The sequence below is a fragment of the Mus musculus genome, chromosome 4 (genome assembly GCF_000001635.26).
Source record: "Mus musculus strain C57BL/6J chromosome 4, GRCm38.p6 C57BL/6J".
Lineage (NCBI taxonomy): Eukaryota > Metazoa > Chordata > Mammalia > Rodentia > Muridae > Mus > Mus musculus.
Genome location: NC_000070.6, coordinates 4,787,177 through 4,806,612, shown reverse-complemented (window position 1 = coordinate 4,806,612; position 19,436 = coordinate 4,787,177). Strand labels below are relative to the sequence as shown.

Genomic DNA, 19,436 nt, shown 5'->3' with positions numbered 1-19,436 from the left:
GGGCCTCATATCAGCTGCTCTATGCTGCCTGGTTGGTGGTCCAGTGTTTGAGAGATCTCGGGGGGTACTCGTTAATTGAGACTGCTGGTCCTCCTAAAGGATTGCCCTCCTCCTCAGCTTTTTCCACCCTTTCCCTAATTCAACCACAGGGGTCAGCACCTTCTGTCCATTGATTGGGTGCAAATATCTGCATCTAGTGTCCATTTTTCTTGCTGCGACTTCAGCTTGCAGACTGGGAGTCAGAGCTGTGCAGTTTCTGAGGATATAGAACAAAGACAACTTTATTTAATCCCTAGCAGCTTTACTATGAGGTGCTGAATGCCAAAGACTCAAGTTTTCTGACCTCAGAAGAACTCAGACAGGCAGCTCAGCTACTCCAGCAAAGTGACTTAAAGTTAAGACAGTTAAACACCTTATTATTAAACAGCAACCCTAAATATCTGATAAGGCTATGTCTTGTCCCCTCTGATGCTCTTCCTCCATCAGCTACTTTCAAGAGAGAATGTGAAAGAAGAACAGCCAGGGCTGGCCCCCAGCATGAACATAGATTAGTGATAGACTTGGGGGGATGACCTAGACTGTATTCAATGACACAGAAACATCACGGCTTAGTGTGTACAGAGTTGGTCATTTACTAGCCCTGCATGAACAAGAAAGTAGGGGCTGAAGGTCATGTGGGGCCTAGAGGTTTGGCAGTGACATAGCCCACCCTTCCCTCATTTCTTTGGGCAGCATTAGTCACATGGCACCAACTTAGCTGCAAACAAGACTAGTAAAGGAAGCTTTGAGGATATGGTGAGCAGTAAATGTCTCTTTTGTAAGTTAGAAAAACTGGAAGAAAGATAATATTTAGTTAGTATTTGACTAATTTTGTCTTCTGTGGTGGCACCGGACTCTCTGGTTTCAGGAACCATGGTCTTTGACGTGAGCCTTCCAAGCTCAGTTATTCTTCTATATTTCTTGTCAAAAAATGATGCAGTTTTCTTGGTTTTCTTAATCTTTATCCTTTGCCGAGAAGTTTTAGTCATCGAGACTGATTACAGTGAACTTGCTAATGTTTTTCACTCAGGTTCAGTTTAAGCATAAAGTTGGGTTTTTGCTGTTTCTACAAGCCTCATTTTTGATTGTTTATTCCATTCAACATTCTTGTTTCCCCAGTTATATTAATTTAAAACCCATTTGAGTTGTCACCATAGACATGCTAGTGTAATCTTTCAAGAGCCCTGCATGACATGAGAAATAAACAAGGCCCATCCCCCTCCCCTGAATCACTGTGTCAAAGCACTGTGCTTTTTATTAGTGAGCACTTACAACTCTACAGATGACTCCTGAAGCTCCCTAATCACTCAACATTTAATCATATAATTTTAGAAGGGGTGTGTGGTTCATGGAGTGAATAATGAACTTTAAGAGATTTCAGGCAAAGAAGATAATGTAAAATGCCATTTAATTAACGGGAAGTTGATTGATTAATTAATTATTAACAATATATCAAGAAAATAAATTACCTGCTAAATGCTTTTTCTTCTTTGACAATGTTTTGAATTGTACCTGAGGAGTTATTTATTCCAATGTAAGAAAGAGATAGAACTCTTACACCATAAGAACATTTCTAACTGCTAACGAGTATAGTAACTATGTATACATGAACAAGAATATTTATGCATGTGTGAATACATGAACAAAAATGTGTATATATGAACAAGAATATATATTTATATGTGTGTATAAATATGAAGCATGGCATGTGTGTATGTAAACAAGAACATATAAAGGTATATTGTATAATACAGGAAAAAGAATACACATACACACACACTCCCTCCTTCTTTCCCTACCTTTCTCCTTCCCTTTCTCCATCCATCCATCCCTTCCTCCCTCCTATCTCTTTTCTCTTAGTTTTTTTGATATGTCAGCTGCCATGCTCCAGTTTGCTCTGCAGTGATCTTTCCCTCAGGATTTCTGACCATAACTGGGTTCCATGGCCATGCTCAAACTTCCAAGAAGCTGAAGGTGCATGACAACTATGATAATCTCATTAACTCATGTTCCGTTTGCATACTGGACACATACCTACCTTGCTCACAGGAACAGGTATCTGTCAGTAAGGGAAACAAGAAGAGAGTGCAGGACAGAGGCAGTCTGGTGTAGAACATAGGGTGAGTGCTTGATCCTAGGTAAAAAGGAACTGCCCAGCAGCACTACAAGTGAAAGTCGTCCATGGGGACAGACAGTGTGTCTGTATTAAGTTGAGGTTTCCCTTCTACTGCCCTTTTCATCAGCAGGATTATCACCTATCGCTCTAACAATGCTTGAGGATGGTTGAATGCTGCATGTGGATTTCCAAACATATTTGTATATTTGTACACTGAAAAGAGATTTGTTGCTGAAGACTCTATAGCTAGAGTGATATGATATAACCCAGATTATGACCAGCACAGTCCAGTTGTCAAAAATCTCTGAGTTGTTACACTGAGATCTGCCAGACAGGCTATTTTTACTGACCCTAGGATGAGGGTCATGCTACTAAAAACCAATTTTGCACAGCTATATACCTCGATCAGCTAAGTAGTGTGCTAAGCAATTTATATCAACTATCTCATTAACCTAAAAGCAACCCAATTTTATTCCATGGTTCCAAATAAAGCATCACGATTCCAAGAAAAAAAGCAATTCCTTTGTCGTTCATAGCAGCCCTGGATTCCATGTTCTTTTCTTCTTCAGAGTAGTAGTCTCTTTCTAAAAAGAAATAAGACTAGAAAAATCTTTTTTTTTTCTACTTGGCATATTCTTTTCCAGTCTTACACTTATATTATATGGTTTGGAGTTTACATTTTACTCAGAGGAAAAATTTTTCAAGAAATATTACTTGTTCTTTCTGAGCGGGTAATATGCAAAAAAGTCATTTTTATTGGTCCAGTGATATGGCTCAGCAAATAAGATATTTGCCCCAAGTCTGGAAAAACCTCAGTTCAATCCTAGAGACCCAAATGGTAGAAGCAAAGAGCACTCTCTCCCAGTTTTCCTTCTTATATGTGCTGTGACATGTGTATACACACAGACACGCACACACACACACACACATACACACACACATACACACATACCACTAATTAAAAAATATAAAAGGATGGCACCTTTATATTTCTTAATGAACTATAGAGTAGTGAGAGTTTAATATGCTGAATCTCAAATGTACTGGCCAATACCAAAGGCAATTAGGCATTAAGAACAAAATAGCATTTGTGGGCCCAACTCTGCTTCTGCCATTGGCGTATTCAAGAACCTTTATGAGGCTGGAGGGATTGAAAGGAACTAAGCTTGTGTTGCTGGATTGTTGGCTCTTGGTCCAGCAGTGTGAGTGCCTGTGAGAGAAGGCCTTCTCTGAGATAGTGTTCAGTGTTACAACTCTTCTTTATAGGGAAAAAGAAACAGCTCTTCTGCACAATAATCTGTGAAACAGCAGCTCTTTTATTGAGGTTGTACAAGGGCATATAGACCTTAGGGAGTGGGTAAGGGAAAGTGTACATTATTGGCTGGGGCTGAGGTGCTGGGAATGCTTTATTTGCACAAAGAGGAATCCCAGGTGCTTAAATCTCTTATTTGGCCATGACACTATGTAACTACCTCAAGAAGGATGGAAGTGGGAGTTGTGGGGGTCATGGGGCTACAGCCTACAGGGCCTATAGGCTTAGAATAGGGAGGGATCAATCCTTGCTACTGCTGATCTCGAGATGAGATTCTGGTCTCCAAATGAGACTTTTGGGGTTTTGGGAGCACCTCCCTCACTCTTGTTCCAGGCTTCTCTCCCTCATTGCACTTGCCTCACTTCCATTGTAAGTAAACCACTGGTAGTTCTTAGCCCAGGGGATTGTAGAAGGCCAGAGTGTTGGGATCTGAGAGCCCAGAGTTTGGGGATGTAGGACTTTCTACACCAGCTGCTTCAGAGCCTGAGAGTACACATTGGGGCAGAGTTTCTACCACTCAAACCTCAGAAGCTTGCACATAAACTCTGGTGAAGTGTGGTTTTCAAAAATATTGAGCCTCTAGCTGTAGCTGAACTCATAACCATTTGACCATAACTTTTGTCTCTCTCTAATTGTCTCTCTTCCTTACCATTTTGATTTGCTTTCCAGCCTCCACATATTTTATATGTTATCAACATACAATACATACATATACATGACACACATATATACATAAAAACATATGTACACTAACATAGATATGATATTCCACCCCTTGTTAACCCCATATAAACTTTCACTTGAAAACATAACCTTTCCTTTATTGGTTGTTCTCAAGAGCTCATGTTAACATCATACTTTCATACAGTACAATTTAAAAATTAATACGCTTTACTTTTTTTCAACAATTTAAAAGTTCAAATTCTCTTTAAACCTCTGAAGACTCAACTATGAAAATCCTGTAAATATCAAAGTGTTGCATATATTCTTTTAAGAGGGAAGAACTGGGGCATAATTCTAATTGTATTAAAGCAAAACCTAAATTAAATGTATTAAATCAACTCCAGTAGCTCAGCTTTCAATGTCTGGAACTCATTTATAGTCTTTTGGGTTCCAAATATCTTGGAAAGTCCTACTTTTCTTGCTCTGCAATCCATGATAAACACAGCTTGTCTTGTAGGCTCTGGCTGACTACACTCCACACCTACTACTGTCCTTGGTGGTTTTTCCCAGTATCCTGGAGTCTACACTGCAACTGAGGCTGCACCTTCATCCATGCTCCTCCTGGCCTCTTTTCAAGGACTCCATGACTCCTTCAGTCCTACAAGCTTTAATGCCATCAAAACCAATACAAACTCAGCCGCCAGCCTGAGCCAAAACCCTGGCCTGGATGGACCATAGCTTCTGTGGGCTGACTCTGATGATATACTTCCCTAAGATTCCAGTCTCCTAAGTCACAGCTGACATTCTAGCCCCAGAATACCAGCATCCATTACCCTAGTACAGCACAAAAGGTTTCACACCCAAAATTTGAAACTATTACACAAACAGCCTTGGTAGAGCCTGCTTTTCTCCGAAAGCTTACAAGCTAGGCCTCAATTGTCTGCGCTTCTCTTAGTATTGTCTTCCAGCCTCCCACAGAACAACCCATGAAATTCTAAGCACTCAACAGTTTTTCCAGCTCCCGCCAACAACAGTCTGGTCTGTCACAGCAATGTCCTACTTCCAGTAACAATTTCTATTCCAAATTGATTTATGTTGTTGAAATAAACACAAAGCATGACTAAAAAGTAACTTGGGGAGAAAGGGATTTGTTTCATTTTATGGGTTACGATAGGGAACACAGGACGACCCAAGTGATAGAAGTCCTGAGTGAAGGTGTATTATAAACACAGGGATCACCATGGTGAGGATTCTAAGGCCTTGGAGCCATAGGAAACTGGCAAAGCTGGTTCTACATGCAGACTTGGAAAGTCAATGCTTCACATATTTTCCTCTGGTCCAAGTACAAGTGTTTATGGATGATCATTCGATGTGTATAAAAATTAGCAACTACGATTTCCTCCTCCTCCTTGTTCTCCCACTCTTCCTCGTCCTCCTCTTCTTCCTAGACTTTTACAGCCTGAGATTATTTGCCTACAAAGACTTCCTACTAAAACTAGCTAGCCGCTCCCTGTGTGCTACACTAAGTAAACTTCAGGTTCCAGGTTGCCAGTGGTAGTAGGTGCCTTCTATCAGAGGTAACATCTCATGCAGATTATAACACATTAGTAACTAAGTCCAAGTTACCAACAATGCATCTGTGCCATATTAAGGAAAGAACTAAAATCACTTCCCCTTAGAGTCATTTAACCAAGAGTAAGTCCAGATTTGAATTTTCTACTTCATGTGCTCTGTGTCTTCCATACATTTACTGTTGCATGTGTCTGAATCTGTGCCCCTCTGAAGACTGTCTTATGAATCTGTTTGTCCCCATGTCTTAATGTGTTTCTCCCTATGTGAGTCTGTCTGTTTCATGATTGTGTGTGAGAGTGTTATCTATCTGCAAACAGTGAGTCTGTCTGCATCTATCCTTAACAAAGGCTTTGCTCTGTCTTTGTTGAAGAGCATAGAAAGCATCACATTGGGGTAGGAATGGATACTAGATAGAAATCTTTAACAGAGCTTTACAATGGATTATGTCACAGGTTTCAACTAATCCCCACTGACTCAGTGAATAACCAATGAAGATAAATGGCTGCTTTCAACCTTTATGGTTGAAACTTCTGTATCTGCTGCTTTCAGCAAATGATACATAGCAAATGAGTACTAACTGCCTTATTTACTATTCTATTCCTCTGATGAAACACCATGGCCAAGGCAGCTTATAAAGGAAGGCATTTAACTGGGGACTTGCTTACAGTTTGGGAGAGTTAGTCCATTATTATCAACATGGGACGAGGTATAGTGTCAGGCAGGTAGGCATGGTGCTAGAGCAATAGCTAAGAGCTTATATCCTGGTCCACTGGCAAGAGACAGAGGCTGGGACGGGCATGAGCTTTTAACACCTCAAAGCCCACCTCTAGTGACACACCTCCTTCAACAAGACCATACCTCCTAATCCTAACCTAACAGTTCCACTAATTGGGGATCAAATACTCAAACATATGGGCCAACGAAGGCCATTCTCATTCAAACCACCACACATACATAACTTAAGATTTCAGCTAGGCACTGACTTAGGTTGTGGAAGTTGATTACATAGAAAATCCAAGGCAAGCAAGGTTGATGGTAAGATTGTTCTCTTAAAGGCAGGCTAAAAAAAAGACTAAGTACATAGTAGGATAGCAGTCTCAAGTCTTCAATAATCTCAAGGTGTATTATTAACTCTGAATGTTAAGCCTAGCAGAAATCCCAGTCTCTTAGAAAGAAATGGATGTTTTTAGAATATTGCTCACTATACTACCAGATCCATACTTTCCTGTAGGTATGACTTTATGTTGTCCTCTCTTCATTCCCTTGCTGCCCCTAGTCAGGATTCCAAGATCCAAAACACACAGGTTGAGGTAGGTTACCATCCATCATCAACGGAAGCCAGCGGAGGAACTCAAAGACAAAGTATTGAGTCAGGAATTGAAGCAAGAGAACACAGTAATATTGCTTACTGGGCCGTTCTTTGGTCACCTGTTCAGCTTTTAATCCTGCCAGGCACCACCTAGCTGGTATGTAGGATGGACTTTGTTACACCAACTAGTAATTTAAGAAAAATGCCACTTAGACATGCCCACAGGTCAATCTGATGGATGCAATACCTCAATTGAGGTCCCTCTGAAGGGAATGCTAGGAAATTATGACAATATGGCTTTATTTTGTGCTACTTAGGACAAAATTGTAAATTTAGGAAGACAGTACAGAGATTTCACAAATTGATTCACCCTTCACTCTAGACTCTAAGAGCTGATGCTGCTCTAAGGAGGCTTTTCTCTTAGCTTGGCTTTGCAAGAGCCAACTAACCTCACCTTTATTCCTCTTCCTTCCTTCCTTCCTTCCTTCCTTCCTTCCTTCCTTCCTTGCTTCTTTCTTTCTTTCCTTTTTAACCTTCTCCTCCTTCTCTTCTTTCTCTTCCTCCTCTTCCTCCTCTTTCTCCTCTTCCTCCTCTTTCTCCTCTTCCTCCTCTTTCTCCTCTGCCTCTTCCTCTTCTTCTAAAAGGATTTTGTTTTATATTCCTGGCTGGCCTTGAACTTACTAGGCAGCCCAGGCTAGCCTCAGACTCACTGTACTTCCCTGTCTCAGACTCCACAGTGCTGGGATTGTGAGGTTACACAATCACTCCCAGCTTTCTTTACTTCCATGGGCCTAAGATTGTTTTTTGTTGTTGTTTGTTTGTTTGTTTGTTTGTTTACTTCCCTTAGTGTGGGTCTATCCATACTCTTCTTATTCAGGAAGAGGTAAAGACAGTTGCAAGAGAAAGACTTTGGTAGTAGTAAACACACCACTGAGCAACTCTGTTTAAAGACATTCATACTCATCCACCTTCTCTGATCACCTACTTTCATGTTCTCCATATCTAGAGCAGAGTAATTGGTCACATATTCTTGATAATATATGGTAGCTATATGTTTTCTTGAGAATGTAGGTGTTGGCCTCTCTGGTCAGATAGAAAGATATCCTGGGACTCTGAAGACCAGAAACCACACAGATGTGAGAGGATGCCTTGACAGGGGCATTGCAGCTCCCAGAGGAGAGTATTCCCAGATGAGCTGAGGCAACTCAGGAGCCTCAGCCCCACTCCACTTCTTCCCTTCTTCTCTCTCTCCACTGATTCTTGGCTTCTTCCAATTAGAGGGTCACAACAGGTGCAAATCTCACAAAAGAGGTTTGTTGGGAGGGTCCAGGGTGTGGAAAGATAAACCCAGGGGTGGTTGCCTCTACTTCACCAGGGAAAGGACAGTAGGGAACTAAGCAGACACAGCATTTATATAGGATTTCACAGGGGGGCAGAGAATTCCAAGGTGGAGGGACCCAAGGTGAGGACTGGTGGAATTTCAAGTCCTAAGTTTGGCAGTGCTCAGAGATTGGTGTGTTTTACTGTTCAGGGATAGATGGGATTTTATGCTCAGGGATCTGTAAATTTCTGTGGCAAGCTCAAGGATTGTTGGGGGTCTTGTTCAGATCTTTCATTTAAGATTAGCATAATGTGGGGAGGATCCTATTTAGGGGCTAGAGAGGAACTTTGTGACAATTACTTAGGGAGTTCTGGGGCAGGGGCCTGGCTATTGGAGCTTCTCAGGCAGGGCCTAAATACTTCCTGCCTTGAGGGATTACAAAGTTTACAAAGTATTCAATATTTTAAAAATATACAAAGTTTGCAAAGAGAGTCCACAACTGCTCCCCCCCCCCCCTTCAATGTGGAGAGCCAACAGTAGGCACTCTTTAACTTGTGAACAGCAGCTAAAATTTTATCACTGCAGAAACAAATGAAGCTCTATATAAAATATTGCTGCATGTGGTAATACATTGGATTCTTTCACTTTCCTTTTCAATCACAATGCATCATTGCATTGTGTACTCAGTGCACAAGATTATCTAGTGAGGCATGTGCCAGATAACAAGGAAGACTAGATTACTGTCCTTGAGAACCAAGAATTGTGATAAACTAAATAACTGGCTTTTGTTTAAATATATTAATTCCATAACATTCATGCCAGCTGGCACAGCCTAATGAGAGTGTAGACCAGCCACAGAAAAACAGGGCTATGGGTACTGTCCCCCAAATGCCAATGTTCTTAAATGGGCAGGAAGATGATGTCACAGAGTGGACAGAGAGGGGAAAGTATTGTGGTCCTGGAGTTGTTTGTATTTTGATGTTAATTCTGCTTTCCCAGGAGGGGTTGTCTGTACAGAGTGTGTCTGGACACACTCAGGTGACTTCTTCTGAACCATCCCCTAATGAATAAAGGAGCCAATCACTGGAGGAGTAGGCAGGACTTGTGGCTTGGATAGGTAAAGAGAGGAAGTAGGAGAGAGATAGCGGTTTTTGGAAAGGAATAGCCAAAGGACAAGATGTAGCTACTAGTGTCTCCCAGTTTCAGTGGTGGACCTGCCAGGATTCTTGCTGTGCCTATCTATCATTGACTAAGGAATTCACTTATCTGAATGTTTGGACATGGAGTAGCCTGTGGTGATCTAGAGGTCATTGGACTGACTGACAGGTGTTGTGGGAAATATTAAAAAGGTGACATCATCCCTCAATAAACCCAGCTACTCTCTGCCCCAGAGGACTGACCGGCCACACACTGGTGGACAATGGCCGGCCTGATCATATCTCCCAGAGATTCCCTGACTCAAAGCTCCCAAATCTCTCCACTCAGCCCCCTAAGTTCCCACTGACGTGTTGTTACCTCACCAGCCCCATGCTTCAAAGCTCCATGGCCTTTTGAGGGGCACATCAGGCAAACCCACACTTTGCCCCCATACCTTTCTTTCTGGAACGCAGATGAGCTGCCTTGTGAAGGAAAACACAATATAAACTTAGTTCAGAAACAATGGTAACTTAATTAATGGTAACTGAGTGCAACAACTAGAATTCTAATCTTGTAAGCCATATTAAATCTAAATCCTCTGGTGAGTACCTACATGAAATATAATCACTCAGGTACATACACATAAAATTAAAAATATATTTCAATATTTCTATCATATAATTTACATAACAATATTTACCAGTTTTAAGTGCTCATTTTGATAAATTTTGATAAATGTATGGAGTCAAATAACTACTCAATAATCATAAAATGGCATATTTCCATAACTGGAAATGTCTCCCAGACTCCGTGCAGTACACTCCTTTTTTCTAATATCTCAGCTAGGGACTCTGTTGATGATTAAACACTGTGACTAAAGCAACTAGAAGAGGAAACAATTTATTTTATCTCACAATTCCACATTACAGTACATCACTGAAAGAAGTCAGAAGTCTGGGAAGATACTCAAATAAGGCAGGAACCTGGAGGCAAAACCTGATGCTGAGGCAATGGAGGAACAATGCTTACAGTTTGCTCCTCATGGCTTCTCAGTTGCAGTCTTATAGCACCAGTGCCCAGAGGTGGCACTGCCCACAGTGGACTAGCCTTCCCCATCAATCAAGGAAAGACCACTTTGGGCTGGTGGTCCTATGTGCTATAAGAAAGGAGGCTGAACAAGCATGAGGAGAGAGCCAGTAAGTGGCATGCAATACTCCTTCATGGCCTCTGCATCAGCTCTTGCCTCTATGCTCCTAACCTGTTTAGGTTCCTGTCCTGATTTCTTTCAATGATGAACAATATTGTAAAAATATAAACCAAATAAACCCTTTCTTCCACAAGTGGCTTCTTGGTCATGGTGTTTCATCATAGCAATAGTAACTCTAACTAAGACTAATTGGTACCAGGAGTGGGATATTTCAATGACAGAATTGACCATGTTGTTTTGTGGAGGATTGTGGAAGAACTTTGGAAATTTGGACTAGGAAAGCCATTGGGTTTGAAAAGCTGCTTGGCAAATGAAATGTTGATAGCAATGCAGATGAAGGAGGCCTGGATTGTGAAGTTTCAGAAAGAAGAAAAGACTCTACTGAGCCTTTGAGTTAAAAATCTGTAATTATAGTTACTTGGATTGAATACTTGCCTGTTATTAAAATACCAGAGCCACTAAAGTAAACCCATTGCTTTTCTAGGGCAATGGATGGTAGTTAGCTGGGGCTGAAGAATCAGATGTGATTAAGAAGAAACCAGCACTACTAAAGTGAAGTGTTCTGTGTTTGAGAAGTGACCAATATAGTACTTCCTGTTGCCAGCCAAACTTGATAGTGTAAGAGTCATTTGGGTGGTACTGATTTTGAGGACATGAAGAGGTTATGGAGAACATCTGAGGCTTATCACTGTGTGACAGGGCTGGAGTCCCTTAAGTAAGCCCGGGAGAGGCTACTGGATATAAAAATACATCCCAGCTGATGCTCAGTCACCTCTTATTGCCTCTCCTAGTTACCCCCACCAATGCAATAGGCAGTGCTCCAGTGAATGCATCCCTAAATTCTTTCTAAAATCCCTGTGACACATCATTCACTTTATTCTGATATACATCACCAGACTTCCCACTTTTGAGCCTTTCCTGATTACTACACATCTCAGGATTTGCTTGGTTTTTGTTTGTTTTTGTTTGTTTGTTTGTTTTGATCTCAGCTTGAGGTAGTCTAGCCTGTAGAACTGAACTCAGGCTTAATCTTCATGCTGAGGTGGGTACACTCTATGACCTCACTTCCAAATCTGTTTTGAAAATAAGTGAATTGATTGTGATGTTACATTGTGTGGCATCATGCTGGTTACTTAGGCTCGGTCACTGTCAAGGATTGAGGGGATATCTTTTTATTGGGTTACCTGGATGGTAGATTTTCAGATGGCCTTAACTTTTAACCTAGTTATCATTAGCAGGCAGGAAAAATAGTACAATCTAACTATAGGTAAATTCTAGAGGTGCCTGATTAGTACATAAACTTAAAGGTCAGGCTTCATAGGACTTATCAACAAGCAATGGATACCTACAACTTTGGATACTTATAGTTTTTACAGTGATTAATGTTAAAATATACTTTAAACCAATGCTTTTAAACTGAGTGGCAAAATGGGTTGCCTTTTATTGATTTTGTGTAAATATGTCAACATTTAGGAGTTGAATTTTTCTCATGCGTTTGTTTGGTTTTGAGACCGAATCTCAGTCTTTAATCCAGGCTGGCCTAGAACTTTTATGTGGCTTGGGCTAGCCTCAAACTTGTAGCAGTCATTCTGCCTTAGCTTCCTGAATGTTGTTCATAGGTGTTAGTAACTATGTCTGGCTAGTTAATATAACAGCATATGTGCTTTTTAAAATGAAGAGAAACTCCTGAATACTTAGCACTTACTAAAATTTAGAATTTGTTATCAATGATTGGTAGTATTATACATGGCAGTTATTTTACCCCAATGCATCTGTAATATACCGCATTTGGAGGACATTTATTGCCTCACAATAAATCAATAAATCAAGTGATCCTGGTCCCCTAATTCTTCCCCCTCAACCGCTGCACTGAGTGCAGGGCTAAAATCTCCATGAAAAGGAGAGAATCCTTGAAGTGTTTTCCCTAGTTAAGATTAGTTAGCACAGCTTCACATGAATGAATTCATATGAATAGAGCATGGCAAGTTTGGACAAAGAATAATCTACACATCAACACATAACCGTTTAGACCAGCGGTTCTCAGCTTCTTAATACTGCCTTCATCTAATACTGTTCCACATATTATGACTCCCAACCATAAAATTATTTGTTTCTACTTCATAACTGTAATTTTGTTGCAATTATAAAAATGTAGACATCTACTATTTGTCCAACCCCAAAGACACTCAACCCACAAGTTGAGAAATGCTGGCTGAAACCATCAAACTCAAGGCCAGTGCTAGGAAGAACCATGTGACTTCTTTCAGCATCAGCCCCTCCCTGCTTTGAAGCCAAAGGAAAGGTAATTTAAAGCTTCAAGACCACAGTACTCTGGTCCATGGGAGAGGCTCAAGTTGGTTCGTTTTTAAATGCCTTGTCGTTCTCTTTTGAATAATCAGAGTAATAAAAGGCACTGACACTGGGGCTCTATTTCAAACACGTGTAGTAGCACAAGAGACTGCCCTAGAGTCTTCACCACCTCCCAGAACCCACACCAGCAACATCGCCCAGGCCCCGCCCCCAATTATGGGCCCGCCCCGGGGAGGGGCCTGTTTGGGCAGTCTCCGCCCCCTCTCCGCTCCTTCCCTCTCCTAACCCGGATATACACTCTTGCTCCCCTTTCACCTCCCGGCCGACCGTTGGCCTACGCGGAAGGCCGATCGGCCAGCTGCTGGCTGCTGCAAGGCAGGGCCGTGGGGTACGGGGCGTGGGAGGCGGCGGCGGCGCGGCTTTCCCTGAGCGGTGATGGCGCGGGAGGGCGCCAGGAAGCGGGCGCCTTTGTAGCGGACTCAGCGGCGGGCCTGAAGCGGCCTTAGCGCCGGTCGCGCGCGCCATGGCCCCCATGGGCATCCGCCTGTCCCCGCTGGGGGTGGCCGTATTTTTCCTGCTGGGGCTCGGGGTGCTCTACCACCTCTACTCGGGCTTCCTGGCCGGCCGCTTCAGCCTCTTCGGCCTGGGCAGCGAGCCGGCGGCAGGGGAGGCCGAGGTGGCGTCCGACGGGGGCACGGTGGACCTGCGCGAGATGCTGGCCGTGGCCGTGCTGGCGGCCGAGCGCGGCGGCGACGAGGTGAGGCGGGTCCGCGAGAGCAATGTCCTTCACGAGAAGTCCAAGGGGAAGACGCGCGAGGGCGCCGATGATAAGATGACCAGCGGCGACGTACTGTCCAACCGCAAGATGTTCTACCTGCTCAAGACGGCCTTCCCCAACGTGCAGGTAGGTGCTGGGCTGCGGGCCGGGAGCTCGGTCAGACCTGCTGAGCGAGGCCGGGAGACACCCATGTAGTGTGTGCAAAGTCATGCACACCGGAGCTGGGAGAGCTTGTGGCTTTTCCACTCCGGGCCACGCTCCTCCTCCTCTCCCTTGTTGTGGGCGGGCGGGCGGGTGATGTCCTGGGGAGAGCTGGATGGGTTTTGATGTCGGGATGCAGGCGAAGCGAACTCGTCTCTTAACAGGCTGCTTTCTAAGCGAAGGGATGGAACCCTTTGGACCTTTGTGGTCTCATAGGATTTTATGCTTGAGGTGGATCTTGGCGGTTGTGTTCTAAGTGGCGGGCAATCCGGCCTCTTAGAAGGGCAAGGCCTGTAGAAATCTTTAGTATGCCAGAGCGGCGAGAGGGAGGGGGATATGCTCCTGAAGAGTTGTAGCAAGACCCAATTTATAAATGCAGTCTAGTTTGAGCTACCTTTCAAGGAAACGTTCGGAGATACGCTTTCTCACACACAATTTCACTTCGATGTAGCCTCGCACTCAAGATTAGTAACATCCACCTTTTCTGTGGTATGCTTCTTGGATAGGAGTTGGCATTGTCTTAATTTAAGCATTTTCCCCTCAGAATCCTTTGAGTCTGCGTTTTCTTATTCGTGTGTTTGCGCTCGCGCATGGGCTCTTACACACTTGCTTTCTTGTGGCTCTTTTAAGTAGGCCAGGAAGACCTGGAACTAAGCTTCAACTTGTATTCAAGATCCACTGCCTCGGCTTCTTGAGTCCTGAGTGCTGGGACTACAGGTATCTGCAGCAACCTCCGACTTTGCAGTGGGGCTTTTTCAGTTTATTGTATTTCTGGGGGAAGGATTCAACATAGTGTAATAGAATCTTAAATGTATCGTCTAACAAGGTTTTGGCTTCTAGGAACAAAAGTTGCTTCTGATAGTTTTATTGATTATATACAAAGTAGAAATTAAACAGAGGTTTCTTTGGAAGGCATCCATCCTGCCTGCTGTTCTTCAAAGAATTGGTATTGTTGTTGAAGAATCCGACATCTAGGTAATGCACCTTCCTTTCTTAGGTCACTGGTTTGGTTTTCTTTTGGTCCTGCTTTTGTTGTCATCGCTCCCCCTTTTTTTCCTCCATGAAACAATGAATATCAACTGTTAAGCTACTGGATACCAGATGTAATTGACATTACTGAAAGCATTTTTTTCCTTCAAATGCCTTTCCAGACAAAACACTGAATATTTCCACATTTTCTTGTACCTTACCCTTTTATTACTGTGGCAAATGACACCGCTGTTTGCTTCTAGATGTGAGGTATACTTGTGAAATACTTTGGTCTTCTCAAAATACATGTACTTCCCTAAAAGTTATTGGAGGAAATATGAGTTTGGAGGGTGATATGTGATATTTATGTGGTACTGTAATGAATACACTTAATGTATTCTAGCTACCAGCTCAGATAACTTGTCACATAGAACTTTCTTTGAACTAAATAGCAATTTTTAAAAGTATGTTTTATTTGTGCCCATTTTCTAAATGGGTGATCTGGCTCATGACACCACACAGCTTATGTGAGCTCCTCTTGGACAAAAAAATATACAATTATTATTGTAGTGATGGTAAAGTGTAGCAAGTACAGCTGCTTTATCTACGGTAAAGTCAGCTACATCATACATTTTGAAACCTCTGTGTGTGTGTGTGTGTGTGTGTGTGTGTGTATACATAAGAGCTCAAGTTTTCACGTATTAGCAAACAGAAAGAATAGCTGCCAAGGGTAGCACCTGACATTTTATTAAAACAAAACTTTTGGGTTTCAGATGTTAACTTTGTGCCATAATAGAAAATAACTTTTCTTGTGAATAAATCTGTGTTTGCCTTTAGTGTTCAGGTTAGGTATCAATTGGTGTAACAGAATGTTGTATTAATTTATGTACATTGGTGGACTTAGGATGTGTAATACTGAGCTATCCCCTTTTGCTCCGATTTGTTAGACTAGAAGTATAATGGAGCCATGTAAAAATTAGAGACCCAGCCTTAGGCTTTTGGTTTGCTTCTTTCCCTTTCTCCTCTCTCCAATGTCTGAGCACTATCCTCAATGCTGGTTATTGTTTAAGCCTCATCCCAATTTATGTGTATATTTATTTATTTTGAGAAACTTACTTCATGGTCTCCAGTTAGTTCATTTCCTAATGCAGAGTAACCATTTACAAGGCACAACTATGTCCTCCTTTTTAACCTTACTGCCTTTCAAAGTGAAAGAGGTATGTTTTCTACCCTCCCCCACCCCACCCCCCACCACCACCACCACCACTTCCCCTGTCTGAAGTTTGGAGTGTGAGATTGCCTGTTGTATGTTTTCACCTTAATACAGAATCGTGCCAATCACTCTGGAGCACTTTGGGGGTGGAGGGAGGGTTGTTACCCAAGAGAGGCCAGTGATACTTTAGGTTGCCACACCCAGGGGTAAGAATACAATCAATGCAATCATCAAGTCGAGGAATAAACATCCTTTAATGCCCCAGACAGCCCTCCAGAGCAACTCAGTATCTGACTTAATTTGTGAGATCATGCTCAGGTGGATGGCATCCTGAGAAGTGCATGCTGCCCAGTCAAACATAAGTTCACCCTTCCACTGCTAGGTTTCCTTTCATCATCAGTTGTTCTCAGACCATGGTTCTACATAGTCTTAGAGGCAGCCGCTCTGTCCCTAAGCAGTTTGGCATTGCTTAATTTCACAACTTCAAAGCAGTAATCATTGAGAGCCATCTTACACTGGTTCTAGGTAAAAGCAATATAAGTGAGACAGCAAACTCTAGGCTTAACTACAGAGCTTTGTACAAATGGGAGAGCATAGAGTAGGTGCTCAGAGAAATAAGGAGCATAGTGTTATAAGGAAATCAAGAAGTTTGTGTAAGTGGGTTGTGGTTGTAGATGATAGAGATATATAAGGATGAGTCTTTAGGGATGCATAAAAATGCCAAAACTGGACCTAAAGCTTCGGGTAGAGCATCCGCAGCTGTGGGAAACGCTGGATTCAGTTCTCAGCCCTACAAGAGAAACAACTTGAAAGAAATCTCTTCTTTTAAAGGAAGCATTTCACCTCCCAGGTCTCTGGCACATTCTGGGAGATTCCTCCAATCTCCTATTTCCTGAGGCTGCCTGTTTACATTCTTTCTGCTGGCCCTCGGGGCTTCAGTCCTTTTCCCTCACCCAATACCAGATCAGGTTTCCCTCCCCCCTCTCTGTCCACTTTCCCTCCCAGGTCCTTCCCTCCCTCCCCACTTATGATTGCTTTCTTCTCTCTCCCAAGTGGGACTGAGGCATCCTCACTTGGGCACTTCAGCTTGTTGACCTTTTTGAGTACTAAATCTTGGGTATTCTGTACTTTATTTATTTACTTACTTACTTTTGGTTAATATCTACTTATTAGTGAGTACATACCATGCCATGTCCTTTTGGGTCTGTTACCTCACTCAAGATGATATTTTCTAGTTCCATCCATTTGCCTGCAAAACTCAGGATGTCCTCCTTCTTAGCTGAGTAGTAGTCCATTGTATAGATGAACCACATTTCTTTATCCATTCTTCTGTTGTGAAGCATCTGGGTTGTTTCCAGAAAGGAAGCATTTTTTTAAAAACTGTTTTGATTGTGTGTAGGTGTTGGTATGTACACATGAGTACAAGTGATCTCAGAAACCAGAGGTGTTGTGTTTCCTTGGAGCTGGAGTTAAAAGCATTTGTGAGCTGCTAGACTTGGGTACTGAGAACTGACCTCTTAAAACTTTAATTAATTTCTTATTTATTTTTGCAGTTCTGGAAATTGAACTTAGAGCTTTACACTAACTTGGCAATCAACTAAACACTCAGCTATATTCCTAGCCTTGAACAAAGTCTTTTTGGTAGTCCTTTGTACACTCGATTGATCTTTGATGAAGGTGTCTTTGGTAGCATGATGTAGAAGCAAAGTTGATAAGGAGATGAGAAAATAGAGGCAGTGCATAATGGGAAACTTAAAAAATTGGGCCTCTGAGGAGTTGGCTCAGGTGTGATATGGGACTAAGAAAGTCTAGTTTTGTTTGTTTGTTTTTGTTTTTAAGATGCAAGAGATGCTCCACATCCTCGCCAGCATCTGCTTCCACCTGAGTTTTTGATCCTAGCCATTCTGACTGGTGTGAGGTAGAATCTCAGGGTTGTTTTGATTTGCATTTCACTGATGACTAAGGATGTTGAACATTTCTTTCAGTGTTTGTCCACCATCCAGTATTCCTCAGTTGAAAATTCTTTGTTTAGCCCTGTACCCCATGTTTTAATAGGGTTATTTGTTTATCTGGAGTCTTCACGTCTTGAGTTCTCTGTATATATTGGATATTAGCCCTCTATCGGATATAGGATTGGTAAAGTTCTTTTCCCAATATGTTGATTGCCTTTTTTTTTCTATTGGCAGTGTCTTTTGCCTTACAGAAGCTTTGCAATTTTATAAAGTCCCATTTGTCGATTGCTGGTGGGATTGCAAACTGGTACAACCAATCTGGAAATCAGTTTGGCGGTTCCTCAGAAAAGACATAGTACTACCTGAGGACCCAGCTATACGACTCCTGGGAATATAGCCAAAAGATGTTCCAACATGTAAAAAGGACACATGCTCCACTATGTTCATAGCAGCCTTATTTGTAATAGCCAGGAGCTGGAAAAACCCCAGATATCCTTCAACAGAGGAACGGATACAGAAAATGTGGTACATTTACACAGTGGCATACTACTCAGCTATTAAAAACAATGAATTCATGAAATTCTTAGGCAAATGGATAGAACTAGAAAAATAATCATCCTGAGTGAGGTAACCCAATCGCAAAAAAACACACATAGTATGCACTCACTGATAAGTGGAAATTAGCCCAAAAGCTCCAAATAACCAGGATAAATTCACAGATCACATGAAGCTCAAGAAGAAGGAAGACCAAAGTCTAGGTGCTTCGGTCCTTCTTAGAAGGGGGAACAAAATACTCAACAGCAACAAATATGGAGGTAAAGTGTGGAGCAGAGACCACCCAGAGATTGCCCAACCTGGGGATTCATCCCATATAGTTACCAAACCCAGACATTATTGTGGATGCCAAGAAGTGCATGCTGAAAAGAGCCTGATATGGCTGTGTCCTGACAGGCTCTGCCAGAGCCTTACAAATACAGAAGTGGATGTTCAAAGCCAACCATTGTACTGAGTGTGGGGTTCCCAATAGAGGAGTTGAGAGAAAGGCCTGAAGGAGTTGAAGGGGTTTGCAACCCCATTGGAAGAACAACAATATCAACCAACCAGACCCCCCAGAACTCCCAGGACTAAGCTACCAACCAAGGAGTACACATGGCTCCAGGGACATATGTAGCAGAGGATGGCCTTGTCAGGCATCAATGGGAGGAGAGGTCCTTGGTCCTATGACGACTCAATAGATGCCCCAGTGTAGGTGAATTGAGGGCAGAGATGGAAGTGGGAGTGAGTGGGTGGGTGGAAGAACACCCTCATGGAAGCAGGGGAAGCAGGAGGAGGGAGGA

The 19,436-nt window shown here is 42.4% G+C and overlaps 1 protein-coding gene across 1 annotated transcript in view; it reads left to right on the top strand.

Annotated features, from left to right (window-relative positions):
• The first annotated feature begins 13,306 nt into the window (after positions 1-13,306).
• Bpnt2 (3'(2'), 5'-bisphosphate nucleotidase 2) overlaps positions 13,307-19,436 on the top strand; it is a 30,823-nt gene continuing 24,693 nt past the window's right edge. Inside the window, exon 1 of the mRNA NM_177730.4 lies at positions 13,307-13,890. Within this exon, the coding sequence (NP_808398.1) occupies positions 13,510-13,890 (381 nt within the window). The 5' untranslated portion in view covers positions 13,307-13,509. The remainder of the gene's footprint in view (positions 13,891-19,436) is intronic.